This window comes from Camponotus vicinus, unplaced genomic scaffold (assembly GCF_025532165.1).
Source record: "Camponotus vicinus isolate PSW18456_S1 unplaced genomic scaffold, iyCamVici1.0 SCAF_10, whole genome shotgun sequence".
NCBI lineage: Eukaryota > Metazoa > Arthropoda > Insecta > Hymenoptera > Formicidae > Camponotus > Camponotus vicinus.
The window spans coordinates 15,263,335-15,290,000 of record NW_028141946.1 but is presented as its reverse complement, the minus strand read 5'-3'; the positions used below and the strand labels follow the sequence as shown (position 1 = coordinate 15,290,000).

At 36.3% G+C, this 26,666-nt stretch overlaps 1 protein-coding gene across 1 annotated transcript in view; it reads right to left on the bottom strand.

Moving 5' to 3' along the window:
• Positions 1–26,666, bottom strand: part of LOC145960367 (uncharacterized) — a 140,946-nt gene that overhangs the window by 103,224 nt on the left and 11,056 nt on the right. Inside the window, exon 2 of the mRNA XM_083079762.1 lies at positions 25,140–25,368. Coding sequence (XP_082935888.1) covers positions 25,140–25,337 — 198 coding nt within the window. The 5' untranslated portion in view covers positions 25,338–25,368. The remainder of the gene's footprint in view (positions 1–25,139; positions 25,369–26,666) is intronic.

Here is a 26,666-nt window from a genome sequence, read left to right as displayed (position 1 = left end):
AACTATTATTATTTTAAACCTTTGAAGCTTCGAAACTTCGAAATTTCGATCTTCGAAGATTTTAATATCGAAGCTTAGAATCTTCGAAGCTTCAAAGTTCGAATGTCGAAGCCTTCAAAGTACATCACTAGCCCTACTATGAACATAGAAGAAGTTTAATTATTTTTTTTATTTTATTAATTTTTTTATTTTGTTTTTCAAATTTTTTATTTTAAATTTTTTGGACATATTAATCACTGCGTTATCTTTTAAGCTTTTTCTATTAATAATTGCACACAATTCGATAGTTCTTTTTCCTCTGTCCAACAGGATTAATCATGAGTAACATTTATACAATTTTTAAAACCTCGTGATGTTGTGTAGTGAACATTATAATTGTATCTAGAGTAAAACTTTTACAACTTTGACGCTGTATAGGAGCTTAAATCTGGAAACAATTAATAGTATTTTACATATATAGTCACCTATTTAAAGATAATACATGCTATAATCTAAAATTATATTAATATGATGGCAGAGCATATAATAAGCGATCATATTTTATTAGTCACTTATTAATCATGAAAAGGACTTAGATAAGAATAATCATAAAAGAACTTATTGTTAGATAGTTATATCTAAACTAATAATAGTTTTGGTTTTATGGATCGAATTTTTTTCTCATGGTTATTTATAATGTTTTTATAGTTTTCTAATGGATTCTATTTATCTATTATTTCTATTTCTATTTTTAATACTCCTTATGATCATAAAATACAAAGAAAAATTGTTTTTTGAAAATCCTGTGGGGACCAAAAAACGCGTTATATATAAATGACCTTCCTCCTTTATACATATTTTTTTACATATATTTCTTTATTAAATAGAAAAAATTATATTATTATTTATAATTTCTTTAATTTGTTCTGAATATGTGTATGTGTATGCGTGTAATTACATATATATATATATATATATATATATATATATATATACTGGGTGTTAAAAAAGTCTGGACACGATCGAATATCTCGATAAGGAAGAGTTTTACTAGAAAGTGTTTCAGCCAAAAGTTGTATGGCTTCGAGGGGGACATAAGATGGTGTCATTAGTTTGACCCTAAAGAGTCACCTGAAGGTTACGTGAAGGTCACCTCCAACTTTTTAAATGTGACACCCTATATACTTTTGCATATTCTTGTAGCTCATCTCAAGAGCTTTCCAAAACACTATAATTAAGTTAGTTTTCATTAAGTACTTTTCGAGTTATGAGGCTCGAAATCATTTCTTAATTTTACATAAACAATAAAAAAAATATCTAGTAAAATATTCATTTTTCGATTATCTTATCTTAATACTTATATGTACAAAATAATGAGAGGAATCAATTGGTGTAAAGAAAACACATAATTGTTTCGAAAAAAAAATGTAATTGTTAATTGCAAATTACATTTTTTTTTCCGAAACAATTATGTGTTTTCTTTACATCAATTGATTCCTCTCATTATTTTGTTTCTCAAATTTTTTATTTTAAATTTTTTGGACATATTAATTCCAGAGAAAGATAGGGATGTATGTGGGAGGAGGTCGGACATGTCTTTACGCCCATTTGATCAACGAGCGACAGAATCCATCCGTGACAACGGCATTGACGCATATCCTGTGGAGAGAGCATTCACACATTTTTCAGCCTAACGAATAATTGCTAGAAAACAATATTCGCAGACTAGAAAAATATGTGAGGCGCAAGTGGCTGGATCGGGAATCGAACCCGAGTCTTTCGCTTTCCGGGCAACTGCTCTAGACCACTGAACTATCCAGACCTCACACCTAATGCTGCTTTTTAACACAGTGATATGCGACTCCAGAGCGGTGCCGATGTTGATATCTCGCTCGATGGATGCAATGCCGATTGCCATGGAGGATCCTTGAAAAGGTCGCTCGCTGACCAAATAAGTGCCGGTGGAGGTATTCGTAAAAATGGAATTGAATAGTATTCGGTGTTCCATAGCTGGAGATCCAATAATTTACCGTTTTGTCTTGGATAATATAAACAGAATTATTTCAACACATTTACTATTACGGTAAAATTTAATGAACCAAATTGCCATTAACGTTATAAATTAAAGTAAATATATATTGTAGAATTAAAAAATATGTAAATTTTTTTCAGGCACGATTCCAATTTGACAGTTATGTATAATTTTGGCCTAATTTATCATTGGATAAATCAGTATCGATTAATATACAAACAAAACATATTTATATACATGTCAAAGAAAAAGTTAGAAAGGCAAGTTACTATCATCGCACAATATTTTCAATCTTATGTAACTTACTCAATCATTGATACATGGCTAAATAATATTGTGCAAGAAGTACTATCCTGTCTAAAAGCTAAATATCCTAAGCATTCTGCATTCTCGATATCTTCTGAGCAATTTACTTTTTGGAGAGAACACAACATCAATGATAATTTCTGGAAACCAACAGAATCGAAACAAATTATGTATATTCTTGAAGAAATTATGTTTTCCGAATTAGGCGTTCATCAATTACATCACTTATTGGTAACATTAGATATCAAAACTAAATATATAAATTATGTAAGTTACTTTATATTATATTAAATTACAGTATTATATTTTTTATAATATTTTGTTACGCAATGCACAAACATAACTGTTTTATATCTTATAAATGTTTAAGATAATTTTCCTAATATAATTTAATGATACAGATTCTAGAATATTATCAAGGATGTTTTCTGTCTATTGCTATGTATATCATAGCATAGCTAGGAGACTAGGTTTACGCTGTTTTCCGAACTGTAGATATGACGGCGATGGTTTTGTAACGGCAATCATATGGAAACCAAAATAGTTAGTATACAAAATAGTTAGCATTATATAATTTTAACTTGAGAGCTTTTCAATCTATCTGAGATAAATATATGTATATAAATGTATATAAAATCATTTTTTAATTATTTCCAGTTATACAGAAGGTTTTCAATCGGTAGAATATTTTCATATGATGGAGAAATCCTTACTGTATCCGTTGAACATTGCGAGAGGGAAATGCTGCATTACTCATGGATCTATTATATGATATATCGGTAAGCAAATTTTTGTATATAGTTTTTCTATTAATTTTAATTAGAGATAATTGATGAAGATAACGATCAATTATAACTATTGTAAATAATACGTTAGTCAATGAGTCAATATTTTATAAGCAATAAATAAAATTCCTTTCACTTTCTTTTCTATAATTGAAATATTATTTATGTATATCGTTTTTCAGCGAATACAAAACATGATGTTTAATCTTCCGCGTAATTTCTGTGAATTGATAAATCATTATGATATACTTCACAATTGGAAAGTCAATAACTTGATGAATTTCTTATCACGATGTTTAAGAAGTAATATTGAAGATATAGATATCGATTATGAATAAAAAATATTACAAATTCAATAAAGGTAGTGTATATAATATAGCAGCATTGTATATAATATACTTATATATATATATATATATATATATATATATATATATACAGGGTGATTCAAAATAACCCTATTGTCCTTGAAATGACATATTCTGGAATCAATTCTAAGCTGGAATAAACTTCCGAAAACGACCCACGCTCGATTGTCACAAATTTTTGTAGAAACACTATAAATGATGTCAAATAAATGACCTTAAGCGGATTTTTACCAATACAAACATTTAATGCTAAAAATATTTGACTGAACTTCCGAAAACGACTCACATCCGATTGCCATGAATTTTTGTAGAAACACTGTAAATGATGTCAAATGAATGTCCTTAAGCGGATTTTTACCGATACAAACATTTAATACTTTGTCTTGCAAAGTACATGCGGGGACACCGCATGTTCCGTCCCCCCGTAGGAGGGGCTCCACTTTCGGAAGATATAACCTAACCCAACCCGTGTCTGAAGTGTGGAATATACCTGGGTTCGCATAGAAAGTTAGAAAGTTATATACAGGGTGAGCCATTTTAATTAACGCACGCAATTATTTCGGAAACAAAGCATTTTAGAGAAAAATGTTTCAGACAAAAGTTGTTTGGTTTCGAGGGGGCCATAAGATGGTATCATTGGTTTGACCTTGAAGAGTTATTTGAAGGTCACATGAAGGTCACCTTCAATTTCTTAAATGGAACCTACTATTTGTCATTGCATATTCTTGTAGCTTATCTCGATAGCTTTCCAAAATACTATAATTAAGTACCTTTTCGTTAAGTACTTTTTGAGTTATGAGGCTTGAAATAATTTTTTAATTTTACATAAACCGTAAAATATCTTGTAAAATATTCATTTTTCGATTATCTTACCTTAATACTTTTACGTACAAAATAATGAGAGGAATCAACTGGTGTAAAGAAAACACATAGTTGTTTTTAAGAAAAAAATATGGAATTGTTAATTGCAAATTACATATTTTTTCTTCAAAACAACTATGTGTTTTCTTTACACCAGTTGATTCCTCTCATTATTTTGTACGTAAAAGTATTAAGGTAAGATAATTCCAAAACACTATAATAAAATTCTTTTTCATAAAATACTTTTTGAGTTAAGACTTAAAAAATCGTATGCTGCACGTAACGTGGCAATATTTTTAATTCTGTTTCTACTTTTAGCGTTACCCAGGAACAACGGTGTGGACGTAGTAGTTTTCTATTCCCTTTGGGGTGCTTGATTAGCGTGAGTCCCCTTGCCTCTCACGATTTAGGGTGCTTGGTTAACGAGTCCCCTTATCTCTCACGATTCGGGGTGCTTGATTAGCGTTGCGATGTTCTAAGTGTGTTGCTGAAAAACGTCTTGCTTTAGTGCTGGAATCAATTAAGCATCGAATTTTTTATTTAAATGAATATGTGATCATAAGTTGGCATAAAATAACATAAAACGTAATTTTAGAGAACTCACTTAAACTCAGTTTGATTGGGAATGTCATAATTATAATCTCCAAGCTGAATATTGCATACGAGAAAATCGTATGCTGCGTAGCGGTAGCGCCATTGAACTGCTAGTGGTATTTGCTGCCCGGCGCCTCACGTCTGCTGTGTTACGCGCAGCATACGTTTTTTTAAGTCTCATAACTCAAAAAGTATTTTATGAAAAAGTATTTTATTATAGTGTTTTGAAAAGCTATTGTAGTGTTTTGACGTCAGCTACAAGAATGATATGGAAAATTGGTGGTTCCATTTAAAAAAATCAAGTTGACCTTAAAATGACCTCTAAATTGAACTCCAAGGTCAGAGTCAAGGTTACCATCAGATGTTCCCCTCTGAACCCTACAACTTCTGTATAAAACACTTTTTTCCATCTTGCTTACTTTACGAGATATTTGCGTGCATCGATTAAAATGACTCACCCTGTACATATATGTACATGTACATGTATATGTATATATATATATATATATATATATATATAGGGTGTCAGGAAATTTTTCGCAGTCCCGAAGTGTGAAGGTAGATTGGCTCAAATTAAGAAGGAAGGTCCTATACTATTTTACGATATTCGCAATAATTAACGAAAAATTAATTAAAGAAGATCGGCCAATGCGCGTGGCTAGAAGTGCGTGGCGGTGAAGGCGGTCTCACTGTAACATAATGGCAGCGCGCGGTGAAACGGTGATTGGGGAGGGGAGGAGCGATGAGTGTGTAGGCGCACGGCGAAGGCTCCATTCCTCCACAATCACCGCTTCTCGAAATTATACGTAGTTTTTGCAAAATGATAAAAGACTTTTTTCAGTTTAAATTCAGTTTAACGAGATCTACTTATGGTTTTTTTTATACATATACTCCTGACACCCTGTATATACAGGGTGTCCTAGACCACACGTACACCCCTTTTCTTTCAAAAACTAAGCATTTTAGAGAAAAACGTTTTGAACAAAAGTTGTATGGTTTCGAGGGGGCCATAAGATGGTACCATTGGTTTGACATTGAAGAGTCATTTGAAGGTCAAGTGAAGGTCACTTCAATTTTTTTAAACAGAACACCCTATATATTTTTGTATATTCTTGTAGCTTATCTCGAGAGCTTTCCAAAACACTATAATTAAGTACCTTTTCGTTAAGTACTTTTTGAGTTATGAGGCTTGAAATAATTTCTTAATTTTACATAAACATGTAGTAAAATATTCATTTTTCGATTATCTTACCTTAATACTTTTATGTACAAAATAATGAGAGGAATCAATTGGTCTAAAGAAAAAACATAGTTGTTTTTAAAAAAAATATGTAATTATTACTTGCAAATTACATATTTTTTTCTTAGAAACAATTATGTGTTTTCTTTACACCAATTGATTCCTCTCATTATTTTGTACGTAAAAGTATTAAGGTAAGATAATCGAAAAGTTAATATTTTACAAGATATTTTACGGTTTATGTAAAATTAAGAAATTATTTCAAGCCTCATAACTCAAAAAGTACTTAACAAAAAAGTACTTAATTATAGTGTTTTGGAAAGCTCTCGAGATAAGCTACAAGAATGTGCAATGACAAATAGTAGGTTCCATTTAAGAAATTAAAGGTGACCTTCATGTGACCTTCAAATAACTCTTCAAGGTCAAACCAATGATACCATCTTATGGCCCCCTCGAAACCATAAAACTTTTGTCTGAATCATTTTTCCGTATCTGTCTTAGGTACAAAGAAATTTGGGTGCATAGATTAAAATGGCCCACCCTGTATATATATACAGGGTGATTCATTTTAATCTTAACAGGCAAATATTTTGAAAAATATGCGAGATACGAAAAAATGTTTCAGACAAAAGTTATATGGTTTTAAAGGAGACATAAGATGGTGTCATTAATTTGACCTTAAATAGTTACTTGAAGGTCACGTGAAGGTCACCCTCAATTTTTTAAATTGAACTGTCTATTTTTTATTACATATTCTTGTAGCTTATCTCGAGGGCTTTCCAAAACACTATAATTAAGTTGTTTTCATCAAGCGACGCGGTAGCGTCGTGACGCCAAGTACATAAAAAACAGGATCCGAGCATTGAGAGTCACTGCTCTCGACGCGGCGCTATCAAGTACTTTTTCCGGAATTTTGCGTCATGTAAACTTTCGATTAAAATATTTCAGAAACTAAGACCGTAATCAAAAATATAACGACACTTTTATTATGTAATGTGAATATAAGCTTTCGACTGCGACCAGTTTGAATAAAACCGGTGCAGTCAATCCCGAGAAATGATGATCGTATATCAAAATTGTGACATTTTACGTTATCCCGGATTTTCTTCAGTCTCACGTACGTATGCTCGCACGCACACAAGCAAAGCGAGTTTGTTCCTCAAGCGGCGTTCACACCGCTGCGTATACGATTATTGCTTCGATATGTACAATGCTTTAAGAGACAAAATCATATGCGTGCATACGTGTGATATGTATATGTATGTGTGTACGTACGTGTGAGAGATTAATTTATCGTACAGTAACAATTTTCAAAACTATTTACAAACTATCTCTTCGGGGTGGAATTTAATATCTTAGAAACGGAGCCGTAAAAATACGGAACTTCTGCTGTTAAATAAAATTTAAAAAAAAAGTAATTTATTGTATAGTAACAATTTTCAAAAACTATCCCTTATAAAAGCAAATTTAAAAAACCACCCCTTGAGGATGAAAAATAATATCTCGAAAATGATGCGTCGCAGAAATATGGAACTCACGCCGTTAATTAAGGTTTCTTACAAAGACTAATTTACCATACAATAATAATTTTTAAAAACCACCTCTTAGGGGTGAAATCTAATATCTCAGAAACGGTGTGCTACAAAAATATAAAACCTGTGCTGTTAGATAAGAATTGTAAAAAGACTAATTTACCGTATAATGATAATTTTTGAAAACCACCCCTTGGGGGTGAAATCTAATATTTCAGAAACGGTGCACCACAAAAATATAAAACCTGTGCCGTTAGTTAAGATTTCTACGAAGACTAATTTAGCGTATGATAACAATTTTTAAAAACCACCCCTTGGGGGTGAAATCTAACATTTCAGAAACGGTGCACCACAAAAATATAAAACCTGTATTGTTAGTTATGACTTGTAGAAAGACTAATTTACCGTATGATAACAATTTTTAAAAACCACCCCTTGGGGATGAAATCTAACAGTTTAGAAACGGTATACCACAAAAATATAAAACCTGTGCCGTTAGTTAAGATTTCTACAAAAACTAATTTAGCGTATAATGATAATTTTTAAAAACCACCCCTTGGGGGTGAAATCTAATATTTCAGAAACGGTGCACCACAAAAACATGAAGCCTGTGCCGTTAGATAAGAATTGTAAAAAGACTAATTTACCGTATAATGATAATTTTTAAAAACCACCCCTTGGGGATGAAATTTAACAGTTTAGAAACGGTATACCACAAAAATATAAAACCTATGCCGTTAATTAAGATTTCTACAAAGACTAATTTAGCGTATAATGATAATTTTTAAAAACCACCCCTTGGAGGTGAAATCTAATATTTCAGAAACGATGCACCATAAAAATATAAAACCTGTACTGTTAGTTATGACTTGTAGAAAAATTAATTTACCGTATGATAACAATTTTTAGAAACTACCCCTTGGGGGTGAAATCTAATATTTCAGAAACGGTGCATCACAAAAATATAAAACCTGTGCCGTTAGTTAAGATTTCTACGAAGACTAATTTAGCGTATGATAACAATTTTAAAAACCACCCCTCAGGGGTGAAATCTAATGTTTCAGAAACGGTGTGCCACAAAAATATAAAACTTATAGGGGAAGTTCCCCTAGCGCCGGACGGCACCTAGTACCGGACATATGTCATATCTATGCGAATAAAAACGCGATCGGGTGGTAATTTCGGTGACAGGGCGGAGAAAGTATAGTGATCCACGTGCAGGATGCGACACACTCCAGATTTGCATACGCAAGCTAAGAGGACTGTTAATCGATGCGTTTGAAGATAAAACGTTGCATTGTATAATTTAGAAACAGGTCATACTTACGAAGATTTGTTGTCTACAATACATGTTCTTGTATTATGAAGTATTTTGATAAATAGTTTTCAAATATCTATGTGCTTTTTGCATAAAGTAAACTAGTTTTTACGAATTCGTTATTTTTTAATACATTTTTTGTCCCCTGGCCCGGATAGAATATTTTGTTCTAATCTTGCCAGATACTAAAAATGTCAGTATTGCATGTCTATGAAGAAATAAGTTTAAAAAGAAGACGAATCGATCAAAGAAGATAAAGAAAACTAGAACACTAACATCTAAACATACAAACGATGACACTACCTGTGTAGTTTGCCTAGAGAACAATGAAAAAGATTGAATTCAATACTCCAGCTGCCAGGAATGGGCTCACGAGGCATATGTTGATATCCCTGAGTGTTCTGATAATTATATTTGTGATCATTATAAATTATTTTGAAATTATACGGTGTTTAGGGGATCTATTTTAACCATGTCCGGTACTAGGCGCCACTTCAAGATCGTACAAAATTTTATACCAAAGTTTGACACTGATTTAAATATTATATTATAAAAAAGTTGATTATTCCGTTCATTTATTCTCATTTCTAATATTGTTAACTAATAATTAATGCAAAATATAAAAGAAATAAAATACATTTTTTTAATTTATCTACAAAAAACCTTAAGTGTCCGCTACTAGGGGAACTCCCCCTACCGTTAAATAAGACTTGTAGAAAGATAAATTAAGCGTATAATAATTTTTAAAAACCACTCCTTGGGGGTGAAATCTAATATTTCAGAAACGGTGCACTACAAAAATATAAAACCTGTACTGTTAGTTACGACTTGTAAAAAGACTAATTAAGCGTATAATAACGATTTTTAAAAACTACTCCTTGGGGGTGAAATCTAATATTTCAGAAACGGTGCACCACAAAAATATAAAACCTGTACTGTTAGTTATGATTTGTAGAAAGACTAATTTGCCATACAGTAACAATTTTCAAAAATAAAAAATATCTATAAATAATTTACAAAAATTTTCCGCCAAAAAAATAATTTAAAAGGATATAAAATTTTACAAAAAGGTGTGATATCCCTCTAAAAAAACCTTACAAAAAATAAAAAAAGTACGCCAAGTACATAAAAAATACTCTACCTTGTATGCAACAAAATGTTTAATAAAGAAAGTCCATAAAAATAATTTACAGTAATTTTACCTTACAAAATAATTTTTCTAAAAAACAAAAATAATTTTCATAAAGAAATATTAAAAAATAAAATATCAAAACTAAATATGAAATCAATAATTACTGTTAGCCAAGTACTTAAGAGCAATTTGTAAATTTGATATAATATTTGCCGTGAAATACCAATTTTATACAGTAGAAATATTATACATAAATTCTCCCTAAGAAATTAAAACGCATTTTATATTTATTCAGAGAAAATTGATTTTTAAAATATTTAATGAGAATTAGGATTCTTTTAATTCTTAAAACACTTTTTATATAATGTATATAATTTAAAAAAAAAGTTTTACGCAAGTTTTTTAAATCGCACAGTCTTTAAATCGAAGTAAGTTATGAAAACTTGGCGTGCCCGGATCGTAATCAAATACAGATTAAATATTTAATTACATAATGTTTAATATTTTACATTTTATTGCAGATATATTTGTTTATAATGTAAACAATCTGTATAAAATTGTATATATAATGTCTAATATTTAAATTGTACATATAATTAAAATTGTATATATAATGTCTAATATTTTACATAATGTCTAATATTTTACATTTTATTGGAGATATATTTGTTTATAATGTAAACAATCTGTATAAAATTGATTTTTCACGGCAAATATTATATCAAATTTACAAATTGCTCTTAAGTACTTGGCTAATAGTAATTATTGATTTCATATTTAGTTTTGATATTTTATTTTTTAATATTTTTTTATGAAAATTATTTGTTGATGTTTTGTTTTTTAGGTAAATGATTTTTTGAGGGAAAATTACTGTAAAAAATTATTTTTAAGGAACTTTTTTATTAAAGAGATGCATACAAAGTAGAATATTTTTTATGTTTAAGTACTTTTCGAGTTATGAGGCTTGAAATCGTTTCTTAATTTTACATAAACCGTAAAATATCTTGTAAAATATTCTTTTTTCGATTATCTTACCTTAATACTTTTATGTATAAAATAATGAGAGGAATCAATTGGTGTAAAGAAAACACATAATTGTTTCGAAAAAAAAATGTAATTTGCAATTAACAATTACATATTTTTTCTTAAAAATGACTATGTGTTTTCTTTACACCAATTGATTCCTCTCATTATTTTGTACATAAAAGTATTAAGATGAGGTAATCGAAAAATGAATATTTTACAAGATATTTTACGGTTTATGTAAAATTAAGAAACGATTTCAAGCCTCATAATTCGGAAAGTACTTAATGAAAACTAACTTAATTATAGTGTTTTGGAAAGCTCTGGAGATAAGCTACAGGAATATAGACGGAGGAATAAAATATAGACGGTTCCATTTAAAAAATTGAAGGTGACCTTCACCTGACCTTCAAGTAACTATTTAAGGTCAAATTAATGACACCATCTTATATCTTGTTTAAAACCATGTAACTTTTGTCTGAAACATTTTTTCGTATCTCGCATATTTTTGAAAATATTGTTAAGATTAAAATGAATCACCCTGTATATTTTCTACGCGACGGTAGATCCTCTTTGCTACCATCACTAGACTGGCATAGACGGTATTGCTTTTCGCGGCGCTTGACCGCTAATAGAATACACTTAGAGTGGGGAAAACGGCACCGAGATCTAAGCTCTGCTTATAAATTATATATTTTATATGATTTTTCATCTTTTTATACAAGCGCATAAATATATAAAATATATTTTTTTTTATTTTAGATACTGTATCAAGTTGTCTCAAGTATAAGTATTAGATACTGTATCAAGTTGTACCAAAATGGATGAATAATGTAGAGATAAAATATTTTTCTCATTTTGAAGGCACTTATTACGTACCAACTGAAAGTTTGGCAAAAAATTATCCTACTGATATCGCTGTTATGCACGAAGTATTTTCTGGTCGATAATGTGTATAATAAAATTTATGATTTATAATATACGTATTTTAAAATCATACATAAATAATTTTTTAACTTTTTTCTATGATGATATTGTGATATTATAAGATTAAAAAAAATTGCAATGTTAATATCGTATTATGAAAAATGAAATATATTAAGAATATATGTAGAATTCTTTTTTTATATATGTATCAATAAATTTTTGTGAATCCAGCTTAACTAGTCAAACTTTTTTATTGATGAACTAACTTGAATTTCCACAACAGTGCTCACAACAGCGATTTCTAATTTCGATTCGATGATTTAGCTCTCATGTGCAATGTGTTACACAATTCTATAATTAAAAATTAATTGACAAATTGACAAATAACAGTCAGTTGTTTATACATATAAACAATATTTTTTCAATTTGGAAATATAATTAATTTTCGACATTATATATGACCGATAATTACAAACTGATTGTAAAAGTTATGAGTGAAAGAGGAAACACGAATAGTATTCTCTATAATTATAGTTGTGAATATATAATTATAATAATATAATTAGTTTTAAATTTATAACAGTTATCATGTATGAATTTTTTACATCATTCGGGATAAATACATATATATATATATATATATATATATATATATATATACATACGGACTGGCTTGCCGGTTCCCAGGATTCGGGAGTAGGAGGGGGAGTCGAACTTACGAGACTCTTGACTTTTAAGAAAACCAGAATATGTTTAAGCTTTAACAAAAATGATTACAATACAATAGACTCGCACGTTGAACGTAAAAATACACTGATAGCTTAGCCTAATCGGTCGGAGTTATCGGTCGTGGACGCAGGTATTCTGCGAGTCGGATTTCTTTCGCTACGCGCGAACAGGGACTCTTGCCGAGAGCGATGCGGCGCGGATTGACCGCGTGTCTAGGATTGCGGCGCGAGCGTGAGTTATAAACAGTCGATCGGACGCGAGTATTCCGCGAAGGGCTGGATTCAGGTATGGTCAGGATTGTCGAATGCCGGAGACACCCTGGCTGCGGAGAGGTTGCACCCGTCTCCGTCGACAGGAACGGTCAGGATCGGTTGCTAAGAAGTCGTAAGGATTCCTCGATTGCTCCCTGAGGCTGTGAGCTGGTCGGATTCCGGTTGAGAATAGGTATCGGAGCCTCGCTCGGGCCCGCTTATATGTCTGACGCGGCCGCTGGGCCTCCCCACTTCCGCGTCACGGTCGCGCCGCGTGGGGCGAATCATCAAAGGGGGGAGCCCATCGGTGGAAACGCTTGGGGACGCCCAGAGGCGCCGAGTTTATTTGGGCGGCTGGTCGGCCCGGCGGATGCGTTAGTGTGACTCTAGGGTGTCATCATATCACCCTCCTCTTCAGGGCGATTCTGTTAGGCGGCGGATTGCGCGTGGTCGGCCGTGGGTGTCGAAGTGGATGATCCACTGGCCTGTCGCGGACCCTGTATTTGCGGCCAATTACTGCGTTCGCGAATGGGATCTCCGTCTCCTAAGCGAACCGACACCGGGGGTGCGTCAGCGAGGACCGATCGGATCGAAGTCGATGACCTCGCTGTTGCCGGCCCGGTCGTTGGCCTGATAGCTGGCGATCCGGTCGTCAGCCGCCCGCTATCAGGTGGTCGGCTGTCCGGCTGTCAGCGGATCGATTATGGTCGGTGGTCCAGTCGTTGTCAGCAGCCTGGCCGTTGTCGATGGCGGCCTGGTGGCCGGAGCGGTCCAGTCGTGGTCGGTGGCCGGGTCGTTGTTGGTGGCCTGGCCACCGATATTGGTGGTGGCTTGGTGGCCAGAGGTGAGCACCCGATCGTTGTCGGCTGCTTGGTGGTCGATGACGAGTTTTAGTATAGGAGGTGTTGCCCCTCGCCACCGTCATTGTTCGTCCTCAGCATCAGGGTGTGAGCCCAGGCAGGGTGGCGAGGAAAATCGTCTTCTGACGGTTTGTCGCATCGGATCGTTGTGTCCAAGCGTGGTGGTTGTTTACTTCGTCGCCGGAAGGCGTCGGGATCCGATGCTGCGGGCGTCACTGCCAGAGTTGGCTGCCTAGTGGTCAGCGATCGGCTGCTCGGTGGTCGCCTGTCCCGATGTCGCTTGTTCAGCGGCCGGCGGTCCAATTGTCGGCGATCTAGTTGTCGGTCGTTCGACAGTCGGCGACCTGGTAGTTGACTGTCCGACTGTGGTGCAATCGGCGGCGCGCTCTCCTCCTCGTCAGAGCTTATTTCTCCGAATAATTTTAACATTAATTGCGAGCTCATGATGGCAAATGGTGACGGCAGTGGCGCTCATGCCGCCTTATATATCCGGGAGAGTCGGTAGTGGGGAGGACAGAGTTGTTCGGCAAAGTCCCGGTAGGAGTCTCACCCTAGGGTCCAGATGCTCGTGATGCCGGGAAGAGATGGCGCTGTCCCCACTTGTTTGCGAGTAGTATGGAGTGTGGCTAGGTGGTGCCTCCGTTGGATTCTCCGTTGCTGTCGGAGTCCTCCGGTGTGTTCGATACTGATTTTAGATCTTGTATGTGGATATGCCGGTACCATTTTTCTTGCTCGTCTCGTAGATCCACAATTACTGGAGAAATTATATGGCGGATTTCTATCAGACCCGCGAATCGTGGAGCGAGTTTGACATTAAATGCCTCGTCGTGATTTAACAGGGGCCGTTATCGCTTCCACACCTTATCCCCCAGACATGGGTGCCAATCGCGTCGTCGGAGATTGTAGTGGCGTTCTTGTCTGAAACGTCCGCGCCAGGTGAATCCTGGTAACTTCGTAGGCTCCTTCTAGACCCTGTCGGTGTGTCTCTGGAGTAATCGGATCCTGGGCAGGGCGTCGGTCGACGGGATGCGATGGTGCTAGTTCACGCCCATGTACGAGGAATGCCGGGCTGTACCCCGTCGCCTCATGCCGCGCTGTGATGGCAAACTGCAACGCATCGATGCGTTGGTCCCAATCTCGGTGTTGATCTCCGACGTACTGGGCGACCATTGTTTTGATGGTTCGGTTCGCTCTTTCCACGGGATTGCAATGCGGAGCGTAAACGGACGAGGTCCGGTGTTTGATACCGAACGAGGACAGCGGAATTGGCGTGAGGTAAACTGGGTAGTGTTGTCCGGGATGAACTGGTCCGGACATACGTGTCGATAAATAATGCGGCGTGTTACCTCCGTTGCCAGGTTCGTAGCAGTAGCCCGCCATAGAAGCACCATTTCTACCCACTTACTGAAGCGGTCTTGTGCGGTCAGGAGCCAGGTATAGTCGCAAGCGGATCGCGGCAAGAGTCCAATCAAATCCACGGACACCTGTTGCCAGGGGACGGCGACTGGTGCGGCGTGCAGGTTCCCTGCCTTTGTTGCGGCATTTTGTGAGCCAAACAGTTCAAGCAGCTTCGCACGTACCGGGCGATTTCTCGGTACATCCCTGGCCAATAGTAAAGCCGGGCTATGCGCGCGGTGGTTTTTGCCACGCCCAAGTGATCGGCGGTCGGATCGTCATGCATCCTTTGCAGTACGTCCGGTCGCTGATCCCGGGGAACATATTGTTTCCATTGGTCGACGGCCGATGTCTCTCGGAAGTCCAGGTCGTGGAGGATGTGCTAAAAGAGCTAGCCGTCCCGTATCTCAAAGTCCGGGTGATCGGTAGGTCGGCATTTCACCTCGTTGAGAAGGCGGCGGGTACCAAGGACATGTCACGCTGTATTTGATTGCGTTGAGTTGCGCCTCCCGAGAAAGTGCATCTGCCATTTAATTCTGACCCCCTCTTCTGTACCGGATATCAAAATCGAATTGCTGTAGCTCGGTCACAACGATGAATCGGTATCCCTCCAAGTAATCCCGCATCCGACGAATGCCCCAGACTACAGCGAGGCACTTTAACTCCGTGGCGTTATAGTTTCGTTCTGCAGCGTTGAGGGTTCGACTGACATATGCGATAATACGCTCCCCTTTAGCCTAGTGTTGTGTTAATACGGCCCCCAGGCCGTGGGAGCTGGCGTCGGTCTGTAGTTGAAACGGCACAGCGAAATCCGGGCATACCGGTGTTGTGGTCAGAGCCTCCTTTAGGCGACGGAAGGCACAGTCCTCAGGGTCTCCCAATGACCATTGGGCGTTCTTTTTTGTGAGCGCGGTGAGCGGTGCAGCCACAGTAGAGAAATTTGAAATGAACCTTCGATACTAGGAAGCCATACCCAGAAACTGCCTGACCTTGCGCACAGTGGTAGATGCCATCCCGTTATGGCACTTACTTTTTCCGAATCGATGTGTATGCCTTGTCGATCCACGACACGGGTTAGGTAGCGAAGGCTATCGCAGCAGAAATGACACTTCTCCGGGTTCAAGCGTAGTTTCGCCTCATGTAATCGTCGGAAGACTTCTCCGAGGTGCCGAAGGTGTTCGCCAAAAGTTCGATTGGCGATGACAATGTCGTCTAGGTATACGGGGACATTAGGTTCTAACTCAGGGCCTATCACCGAATCCAGCAGTCTCTGGAAGGTTGGGGCCGAGTGTAGGCCAAAAGGCATCGGTAAACTGGAAGAGGCCCTTCCCCGGTACGGTGAAGGCAGGTTGTTGGTCGGCTCTCGATCGTCAGCGGTACTTGCCAGTAGCCACTCTGCAAATCCAATGTTGTCAAGTACCGAGTTCCTTGTAAGTTGTTCAGAGTGACCGTGATGTGCGGCAGAGTATAAGCGGCCTCTTCAGAAGCGGCATTGAGTTTGCGGAAGTTGATACAAAACCGGTGTTTCCCATCCTTCTTCCGCACGATAACTACTGGCAAACTCCACGCTAGTGAAGGGTTCGATGATGCCTTCCTCGAGCATCTTATCGACTTCTTTGATGATGGCCTGCATGGCCGGGCTTTTAGGTCGGTACCGCTGTTTGATGGGTGGTCCAGGTTTTAGTCGGATACAGTGTTCCGTTCGGTCGGTCGGCTCTTTGATGGATTCGAACCTCGGTAATTCTGTCGCCATAAAACGCCTGATGTTTTTTCCTTGGCGAACCTAAGGCCCTGTCCTGTCATGATCATACCCGTTTTCGGAGCGGTATTTGTCTGATTTGGGGGTGGTGGTGACAAGACGAATCCCATTTTAGCTCACAGATCGGTGCCGATAAATACTGTGCTTGCGAGGTCCGGCAGTACGAAGAAATTGTGCCAGTAAGTATTTCCTTGCCAATAAAGCGGCAAACGGATCGTCTCGGTGACTTCGACTCGGGTGTTGTCGGCTAGGAGAATATAGTGCCCTTGAGGTCGTTCTTGGGTATTTCTGGACTCCTCCCTGACACACGAGACCTCCGACCCCAGATCCAGGAGAGCGGAGAATCGGTGCCGGCGGATCCACACTTCGATGTGCGGCCGAGGACGGTATTCTATTCGGATTTGGGCTGGGTGACGGCCGCTACGTCTCCGGCCCGTCTCGCGTTTCTCGTCGATGGGACAATCCCGGGTCAGAACGCCATCTTTGCTACACCGTGAGCAAAACTTCTTAGGTAGACGCTTACAGTCCAATCTAGTGTGACCTCGCTGTTTGCACCGCCAGCAGCAGTCCTCACGGTTGTATGTCACCGTGGTTGTATGTCACCAATCGCAGGCTTGGCCGTTGGCGCCGCCTCGGATCGGGTTTCCTGGCGTCGGCGATTAGCCTCTTCAATCTTCGCGACCCTTGCATGCAAATCATCCATGGACATCTGGTCGATAAGCTGAATGTATAGTTGGTATTCCATGTTCTCATAGATTTGTTCCAGCTGCTCTCGCTCGGAATATCCCCCGGCTTGTCGCATCAGTGAGTATTGTGCCGGAAAAGGCTCGGAACGATTCCCCTAATCGCTGGGAATGTCCACTAATTTCGCGCTTGAGGCGCTTCAGGTATCCAGATGACAGATAATAGTTGCGGAATTGTTCGCAAAAACTGGCCCAGCTTCCCTACGCTTCGTGGTTATTTTTATACCACAGGAGTGCCTCGCCCCGTAGAAGCTCTGGTAATCCTAGGAGCAGGTCCTAGGAGCATCTTCCTCGAGACCATAACTGGCTCCTCCGTTCTCTCTAAGAGTCTCTGTTCTCTCTGGCAAGTGAGTTTTTTTCCGTCGAAGTGGTGGCCCCACTTTCAGATCTAATTGATAATCTTGATGCGTTCTATCAGACTTAATGGCGGCATCGCTTCGCTCCTTTCCAGAACGTCAACGATATTATTTCCGGGATTGTCGGTCGAGTTGGCGGCGTAGTATAAACGAAGTCGGTGTCGCAGTCCACTTGGCCGGTGGTGTTGACGTTATATCGTTGAAGATGTTCCAGTCTTGTTCTTTAGAAAGGTTGTTAATCCAGGCAGTCATGAGGATTTACGCATGCTGGGCTCTCCTTTAAGCAGGTCCCTCGGGAGCCATGTAACGATGCGTCTATCCCGAACGCCACGGTCTGGCTCGCCGGTTTCGGGAGTAGGAGGGAGAGTCGACCATACGAGACCCTTGACTTTTAACAAAACCAGAATATATTTAAGCTTCAACAAAGATGATTACCATACAATACAAGACTTGTGTTGCACGTTGATCGCAGAAATATACTGATAGCTTCGGTCGCGGACGCAAGTACTCTGCGAGTCGGATTTCTTTTGCTACGCGCGGTCTTATAGGGGCTCTTGCCGAGAGCGATGCGGTGCGGATTGATCGCGTGTCTAGGATTGCGGCGCAAGCGTGAGTTATAAACAGAGTCGATCGGACTCGAGTATTCCGCGAAGGGCTGGATTCAGGTATGGTCAGGATTGTCGAATGCCGGGGGCACCCTGGCTGCGGAGAGGTTACACCCGTCTCCGTCGACAGGAACGGTCAGGATCGGTTGTTAAGGTCGCAAGGATTCCTCGATTGCTCCCTGAGGCTGTGAGCTGGTCGGATGTCGGATGAGAATAGGTATCGAAGCCTCGCTCGTGCCCGCTTATATGTCTGGAGCGGCCGCTGGGCCTCCTCACTTCCGCGCCACAGCCGTGCCGCGTGGGACGAATCACGAGTGGGAGAGCCCATCGGTGGAAACGCTTGGGAGCGCCCATAGGCGCCGAGTTTGTTTGGGTAGCTGGTCGGTCCGGCAGATGCGTTAGTGTAACACTAGGGTGTCATCACACACATATATACAGGGTGTCCCATTTTAAAAACGCACCTCGATAATTATTCCACGAAGCATTTTTAGCAAAAATGTTTCAGACAAAAGTTGTATGGTTTCAAGGGAGACATAACATGATGTCATTAATTTGGCCTTGAATAGTTACATGAAGGTTACGTGAAGGTCACCTTCAATTTTTTTAATGGAACTGCCTACTTTTTATTGTATACTCTTGCAGCTCATATCGAGAGCTTTCCAAAACACTATAATTAAGTTAGTTTTTATTAAGTACTTTCCGAGTTATGAGGCTTGTAAAATCATTTCTTAATTTTACATAAACCGTAAAATATCTTGTAAAATATTCATTTTTCGATTACCATAATATTTTTCTTACCTTAATACTTTTATGTACAAAATAATGAGAGGAATCAAGTGGTGTAAAGAAAACACATAGTTATTTTTAAGAAAAAATATGTAATTGTTAATTGCAAATTACATATATTTTCTTCGAGACAACTATGTGTTTTCTTTACACCAATTTGATACCCCACATTAATACCCCAAATGACTAAACATCGCTTTGAGAAGGTAAATATTCCGAGCATCAAAGATTCTGGTGCCATCCAGTGAATAGGAAACAAACCTTCTCCTTTCTAAAACAAGATTTTAACAAAAATTTAATTTTTTGGTTCAAGTTGTTCATTTTTAGAATACGTGCAAAGTGAGAAACGTTTATTTATCTCTTGCTTTATATAAATAAAAACTATTTATATTCAATATTACTCAAAGAAACAATGCACAATACTGTTATAATGAAAAAGTGAAAATTATTTCCAAAAGAATTAATTTTTTTAATAATTAATTTTTTTAAATAATTGTATTTACCACGCGATAATAATCATCCTTGTAGATATCTCTAGCTAGTCCAAAATCTCAAATTTTGATGACACGATTCTCGTGATTTCTCGAAGATACTAAACAATTGCGACACGCTAAATCTCTATGTACGAAACGCAAATCTTCAAAGTAGCAACAACCTCACGCAACATCTTCGCACATGGCGAGCAAATCTTGCAAACGCAGAGCATATGAATCTGACACTTGCACAACAATCTCTCAAATATTTTAACAGATCACCAGTTTCCATCAATTCCAACACTAATAATGGAGAATCCTCATCTAAACAAACAGCCAATAATCTTAATATATGTTTATGTCGAAAATAATTCATAAGCCTGGCCTCCTTTAAAAATTTCTTTTTCTCATTGGAAGAAGCATCTTTTCAAAGCATTTTTATTGCAGCGGATATCTCTGTGCCTGATCTTTCTAAATTCTTCACATTTCCTTGAAATACCTGCGAAATATTTCGCAAAAATTGTCATGCGTACTTCATTAGAAAATGTATAGTTCAATGTCAAGTAATATTATATTTTACTTTATATTAAATAATTCAACGAAAAATATATAATAAAGTCCATGTTTGTTTGTTTCGTTGGACCATCTAAATTTTATATTACTTATAATCTATTATAAAAATGTAATTTATGTCTTTATTAGAAAACACCTATCTGTTTCGTTGATCTAGAAATCAATTTGAAACATTGCTTGAAAAATTAATTTCTACCATTTCGAATGTGCCGCTACCAAGAAGTTTTGTAAATGTGATTTCTTTACGTTCGATTTTAGTTATCGCATATTCATCCGAATTATAATGTAACATAGGAATGTAAATCATATTGAATTGAGTGTTTCGGCAAGGTACTTCATGTAGAATCGCCAATTCTATGTCGGTCATTGTTGAAGACAAAAATTGTTCATTATAACCTCTGCGTTGACGATATACTGTTATAAAATTTCATCTTATGTAATAATATGCATTATAAAATTTGTTTTTTAGCAAATTTATTCGTTTAATTTCATATAAATAAATTACTATTTTCAGTAAATTTTTAGGTATTATATCATATATAGGGTGTTCCATTTTAACTTTGCCATCGAAATATCTCGTAAACTCTAAAAGATACGAAAAAATGTTTCAGACAGAAGTTGTATGGCTTCGAGGGGGACATAAGATAGTGCCATTAGTTTGACCTTGAAGAGTCACCTGAAGGTCATGTAAACGTCACCTCCAACTTCTTAAATGGAACACCCTATATGCTTTTGAATATTTTTGTAGCTCATCTCGAGAGCTTCCCAAAATACTATAATTAAGTTAGTTTTCATTAAATACTTTCCGAGTTATGAAGCTTCACATTATTTCTTAATTTTACATAAACCGTAAAATATCTTGTAAAATATTCATTTTTCGATTATCTTATCTTAATATTTTTATGTATAAAATAATGAAAGGAATCAATTGATGTAAAGAAAACACATAATTGTTTCGAAAAAAAAAATGTAATTTGCAATTAACAATTACATTTTTTTTTCGAAACAATTATGTTATTTTCTTTATACCAATTCATTTCTCTCATTATTTTATACATTAAAATATCAAGGTAAGATAATCGAAAAATGAATATTTTACAAGATGTTTTACGGTTTATGTAAAATTAAGAAATGATTTCAAGCCTCATAACTCGGAAAGTACTTAATGAAAACTTACATAATTATAGTGTTTTAGAAAGCTCTCGAGATGAACTACAAGAATATATAAAAGCATATAGGGTGTCCCATTTAAAAAGTTGGAGGGGACCTTCAGGTGACTCTTCAAGGTCACCATCTTATATCTCCCTCGAAACCATACAACTTTTATCTGAAACATTTTTTCATATCTTTTAGAGTTTACGAGATATTTCGATGGCAAAGTTAAAATGGAACACCTTGTATATATACAGGGTGAGCCATTTTAATTAACGCACGCAATTATTTCGGAAACAAAGCATTTTAGAGAAAAATGTTTCAGACAAAAGTTGTTTGGTTTCGAGGGGGTCATAAGATGGTATCATTGGTTTGACTTTGAAGAGTTATTTGAAGGTCACATGAAGGTCACCTTCAATTTCTTAAATGGAACCTACTATTTGTCATTGCATATTCTTGTAGCTTATCTCGAGAGCTTTCCAAAACACTATAATTAAGTACTTTTTTGTTAAGTACTTTTTGAGTTATGAGGCTTGAAATAATTTCTTAATTTTACATAAACCGTAAAATATCTTGTAAAATATTCATTTTTCGATTATCTTACCTTAATACTTTTATGTACAAAATAATGAGAGGAATCAATTGGTGTAAAGAAAACTCTTAGTTGTTTTTAAGGAAAAATATGGAATTGTTAATTGCAAATTACATATTTTTTCTTCAAAACAACTATGTGTTTTCTTTACACCAGTTGATTCCTCTCATTATTTTGTACGTAAAAGTATTAAGGTAAGATAATCGAAAAATGAATATTTTACAAGATATTTTACGGTTTATGAAAAATTAAGAAATTATTTCAAGCCTCATAACTCAAAAAGTACTTAACGAAAAGGTACTTAATTATAGTGTTTTGGAAAGCTATCGAGATAAGCTACAAGAATATGCAATGACAAATAGTAGGTTCCATTTAAGAAATTGAAGGTGACCTTCATGTGACCTTCAAATAACTTCAAGGTCAAACCAATGATACCATTTTATGGCCCCCTCGAAACCAAACAACTTTTGTCTGAAACATTTTTCTCTAAAATGCTTTGTTTCCGAAATAATTGCGTGCGTTAATTAAAATGGCTCACCCTGTATACACAGGGTGTGTCATTTTAAGTGATGCAGCTGAATATCTCTTAAAGTAAAAGACATTGGGATAAGTGTTTCAGACAACAGTTGTATGGTTTCGAGGGGGACATAAGACGGTGCCATTAGTTTGACTTTGAAGAATCATTTGAAAGCCACGTGAAGGTCACTTCAATTTTTTAAATGAGACACCCTATATGCTTTTGCATATTCTTATAGCTCATCTCGAGTGCTTCCCAAAACACTATAATTAAGTTAGTTTTCATTAAGTACTTTCCATGTTATGAGGCTTGAAATAATTTCTTAATTTTACATAAACTGTAAAATATCTTGTAAAATATTCATTTTTCGATTACTTCATCTTAATACTTTTATGTACAAAATAATGAGAGAAATCAATTGGTGTAAAGAAACCACATAGTTATTTTTAAGAAAAAAAATGTAATTGTTAATTGCAAATTACACTTTTTTTTTTTGAAACAATTATGTGTTTTCTTTACACCAATTGATTCCTCTCATTATTTTGTACATAAAAGTATTAAGGTAAGATAATCGAAAAAATGAATATTTTACAAGATATTTTACAGTTTATGTAAAATTAAGAAATGATTTCAAGCCTCATAACTCGGAAAGTACTTAATGAAAACTAACATAATTATAGTGTTTTGAAAAGCTCTCGAGATGAGCTACAAGAATATGCAAAAGCATATAGGGTGTCCCATTTAAAAAGTTGGAGGTGACCTTCACGTGACCTTGACAACACTCTTCAAGGTCATACTGATATCACCATGTAATGCGTTACTTGAAACCTTACAACTTTTGTCTGAAATATTTTTGTCTGCCACGCTCAGTTTTTGAGATATTCGGCTGATACGGTTGGTCTGCGACACCCTGTATACAGGGTGAGCCATTTTAATTAACGCACGCAATTATTTCGGAAACAAAGCATTTTAGAGAAAAATGTTTCAGACAAAAGTTTTATGGTTTCGAAGGGGCCATAAGATGGTATCATTGGTTTGACCTTGAAGAGTTATTTGAAGGTCACATGAAGGTCACCTTCAATTTCTTAAATGGAACCTACTATTTGTCATTACATATTCTTGTAGCTTATCTCGAGAGCTTTTCAAAACACTATAATTAAGTACCTTTTCGTTAAATACTTTTTGAGTTATGAGGCTTGAAATAATTTCTTAATTTTACATAAACCGTAAAATATCTTGTAAAATATTCATTTTTCGATTATCTTACCTTAATACTTTTACGTACAAAATAATGAGAGGAATCAACTGGTGTAAAGAAAACACATAGTTGTTTTTAAGAAAAAATATGGAATTGTTAATTGCAAATTATATATTTTTTCTTCAAAACAACTATGTGTTTTCTTTACACCAGTTGATTCCTCTCATTATTTTGTACGTAAAAGTATTAAGGTAAGATAATCGAAAAATGAATATTTTACAAGATATTTTACGGTTTATGTAAAATTAAGAAATTACTCAAGCCTCATAACTCAAAAAGTACTTAACGAAAAGGTACTTAATTATAGTGTTTTGGAAAGCTCTCGAGATAAGCTACAAGAATATGCAATGACAAATAGTAGGTTCCATTTAAGAAATTGAAGGTGACCTTCATGTGACCTTCAAATAACTCTTCAAGGTCAAACCAATGATACCTTCTTATGGCCCCCTCGAAACCATAAAACTTTTGTCTGAAACATTTTTCTCTAAAATGCTTTGTTTCCGAAATAATTGCGTGCGTTAATTAAAATGGCTCACCCTGTATAAAGTGATTCTGAACAAACATTTGTCTTTAAAATATCAAATTCTTGAATGAATTCTAAGACGATTTTTCCTCTTGCAAAATTTTGCCCGAAGCTTAGTTTTTAAACTATAAAGGAAAATAGTTAACTAATTACGGAACGAGTATGAGAAGTAGGCAGGGACGGCGCGATATAAGGCGATTACGTGGGGCGCTCGCCGCGATAAGCTGATTGTTATACACGATGAGTGTAGCAATCTGTGTGTGTGTGTGTGTGTGTGTGTGTGTGTGTGTGTGAATGTGCACGCACACACACACACACACACACAGACTGATTGACAAAGTCGGAGCATCCAATGCATTATAACATTCCACACGCATTAGACACAAATCGCTACCAATATCGATCATCGCTGTCACACTACGATTAATGTTTACCTTTTTATAATACTTCTCATCGCAGTGTTCGCTTACCGCATAACTATCCTTTACGGCATTTCCCCTTTTGTCGCACCTCGCCGCGATATGACCGCGTCCACCGCAACCAAAACATTTTACGCTCTCCTTAGTCGGACAGTCTGCACAGATGATCCTGCCCTCCACAATTATAACATCGCCGTCGACGACTCCGCTCTCCTCCGTCGCTCCTCCGGTATCTCGCCTCACCTCCATCACCTTTCCGATGCCTGACCTCTCCGAAGGGCTTGAAAAAATATGGAATTGTTAATTGCAAATTACATATTTCTTCTTCAAAACAACTATGTGTTTTCTTTACACCAATTGATTCCTCTCATTATTTTGTACATAAAAGTATTAAGGTAAGATAATCGAAAAATGAATATTTTACAAGATATTTTACGGTTTATGTAAAATTAAGACATTATTTCAAGCCTCATAACTCAAAAAGTACTTAACAAAAAGGTACTTAATTATAGTGTTTTGGAAAGCTCTCGAGATAAGCAACAAGAATATGCAAAAATATATAGGGTGTTCCATTTAAAAAAATTGAAGTGACCTTCAAATGACTCTTCACGTGACCTTCAAATGACTCTTCAAGGTCAAACCAATGATACCATCTTATGGCTCCCTCGAAACCATATAACTTTTGTCCGAAACATTTTTTCATAATTTCCATATTTTTCGAGATATTTGCCTGAGGCGATTAAAATGAAACACCCTGTATATTCAAGAGCAACGCGGTAGCGACGCCAAGTACATAAAAAACAGGATCCAAGCATTGAGAGTCACTGTTCTCGACGCGGCGGCGCTACCAAGTAGTTTATCCGAAATTTCACGTCAAATAAACTTTCGGTTAAGATATTTAATAAACTAAAGCCGTAATAAAACATCTAACGACACTTTTATGATATAATATGAATATAAACTTTCGATTGCGACCAGTTTCAATAAAATCGATGCAATCAATCCTGAGAAGTGATGATCGAATATCAGAATTGTGATATTTTTCGTTCTTCTCTTTCTTTTCCAGGTTCAGATTCACATGCATATGCTCGCACGCACACACGCAAAGCGAGTTTATCCCTCAAGCGGCGTTCACATCGTGCGTATGATTATTGCTTTGATGTGTAAAATGCTTTAAGAGACAAAATCATATGTGTGCATGTGCGTGCATACATGTGATATGTATATGTATGTGTGTACGTACGTGTGAGAAATTAGTTTATCGTACAGTGACAATTTTTAAAACTACTCCTTCAGTGGAATTTAATATCTTAGAAACGGAGTCGTAAAAATACGGCTTTTGCTGTTAAATAAAATTAAAAAAAATTATTTATCATATAGTAACAATTTTCAAAAACCATCACTTAAAAAAGCAAATTTCAAAAACCATCTCTTGAGAAACAATATCTCGAAAATGATGCGTCGTAGAAATATGGGACCTACACCGTTAATTAAGGTTTCTATAAAGACTAATTTATCGTATAATAATAATTTTTAAAAACCAACCCTTGGGGGTGACATCTAATAATTCAGAAACGG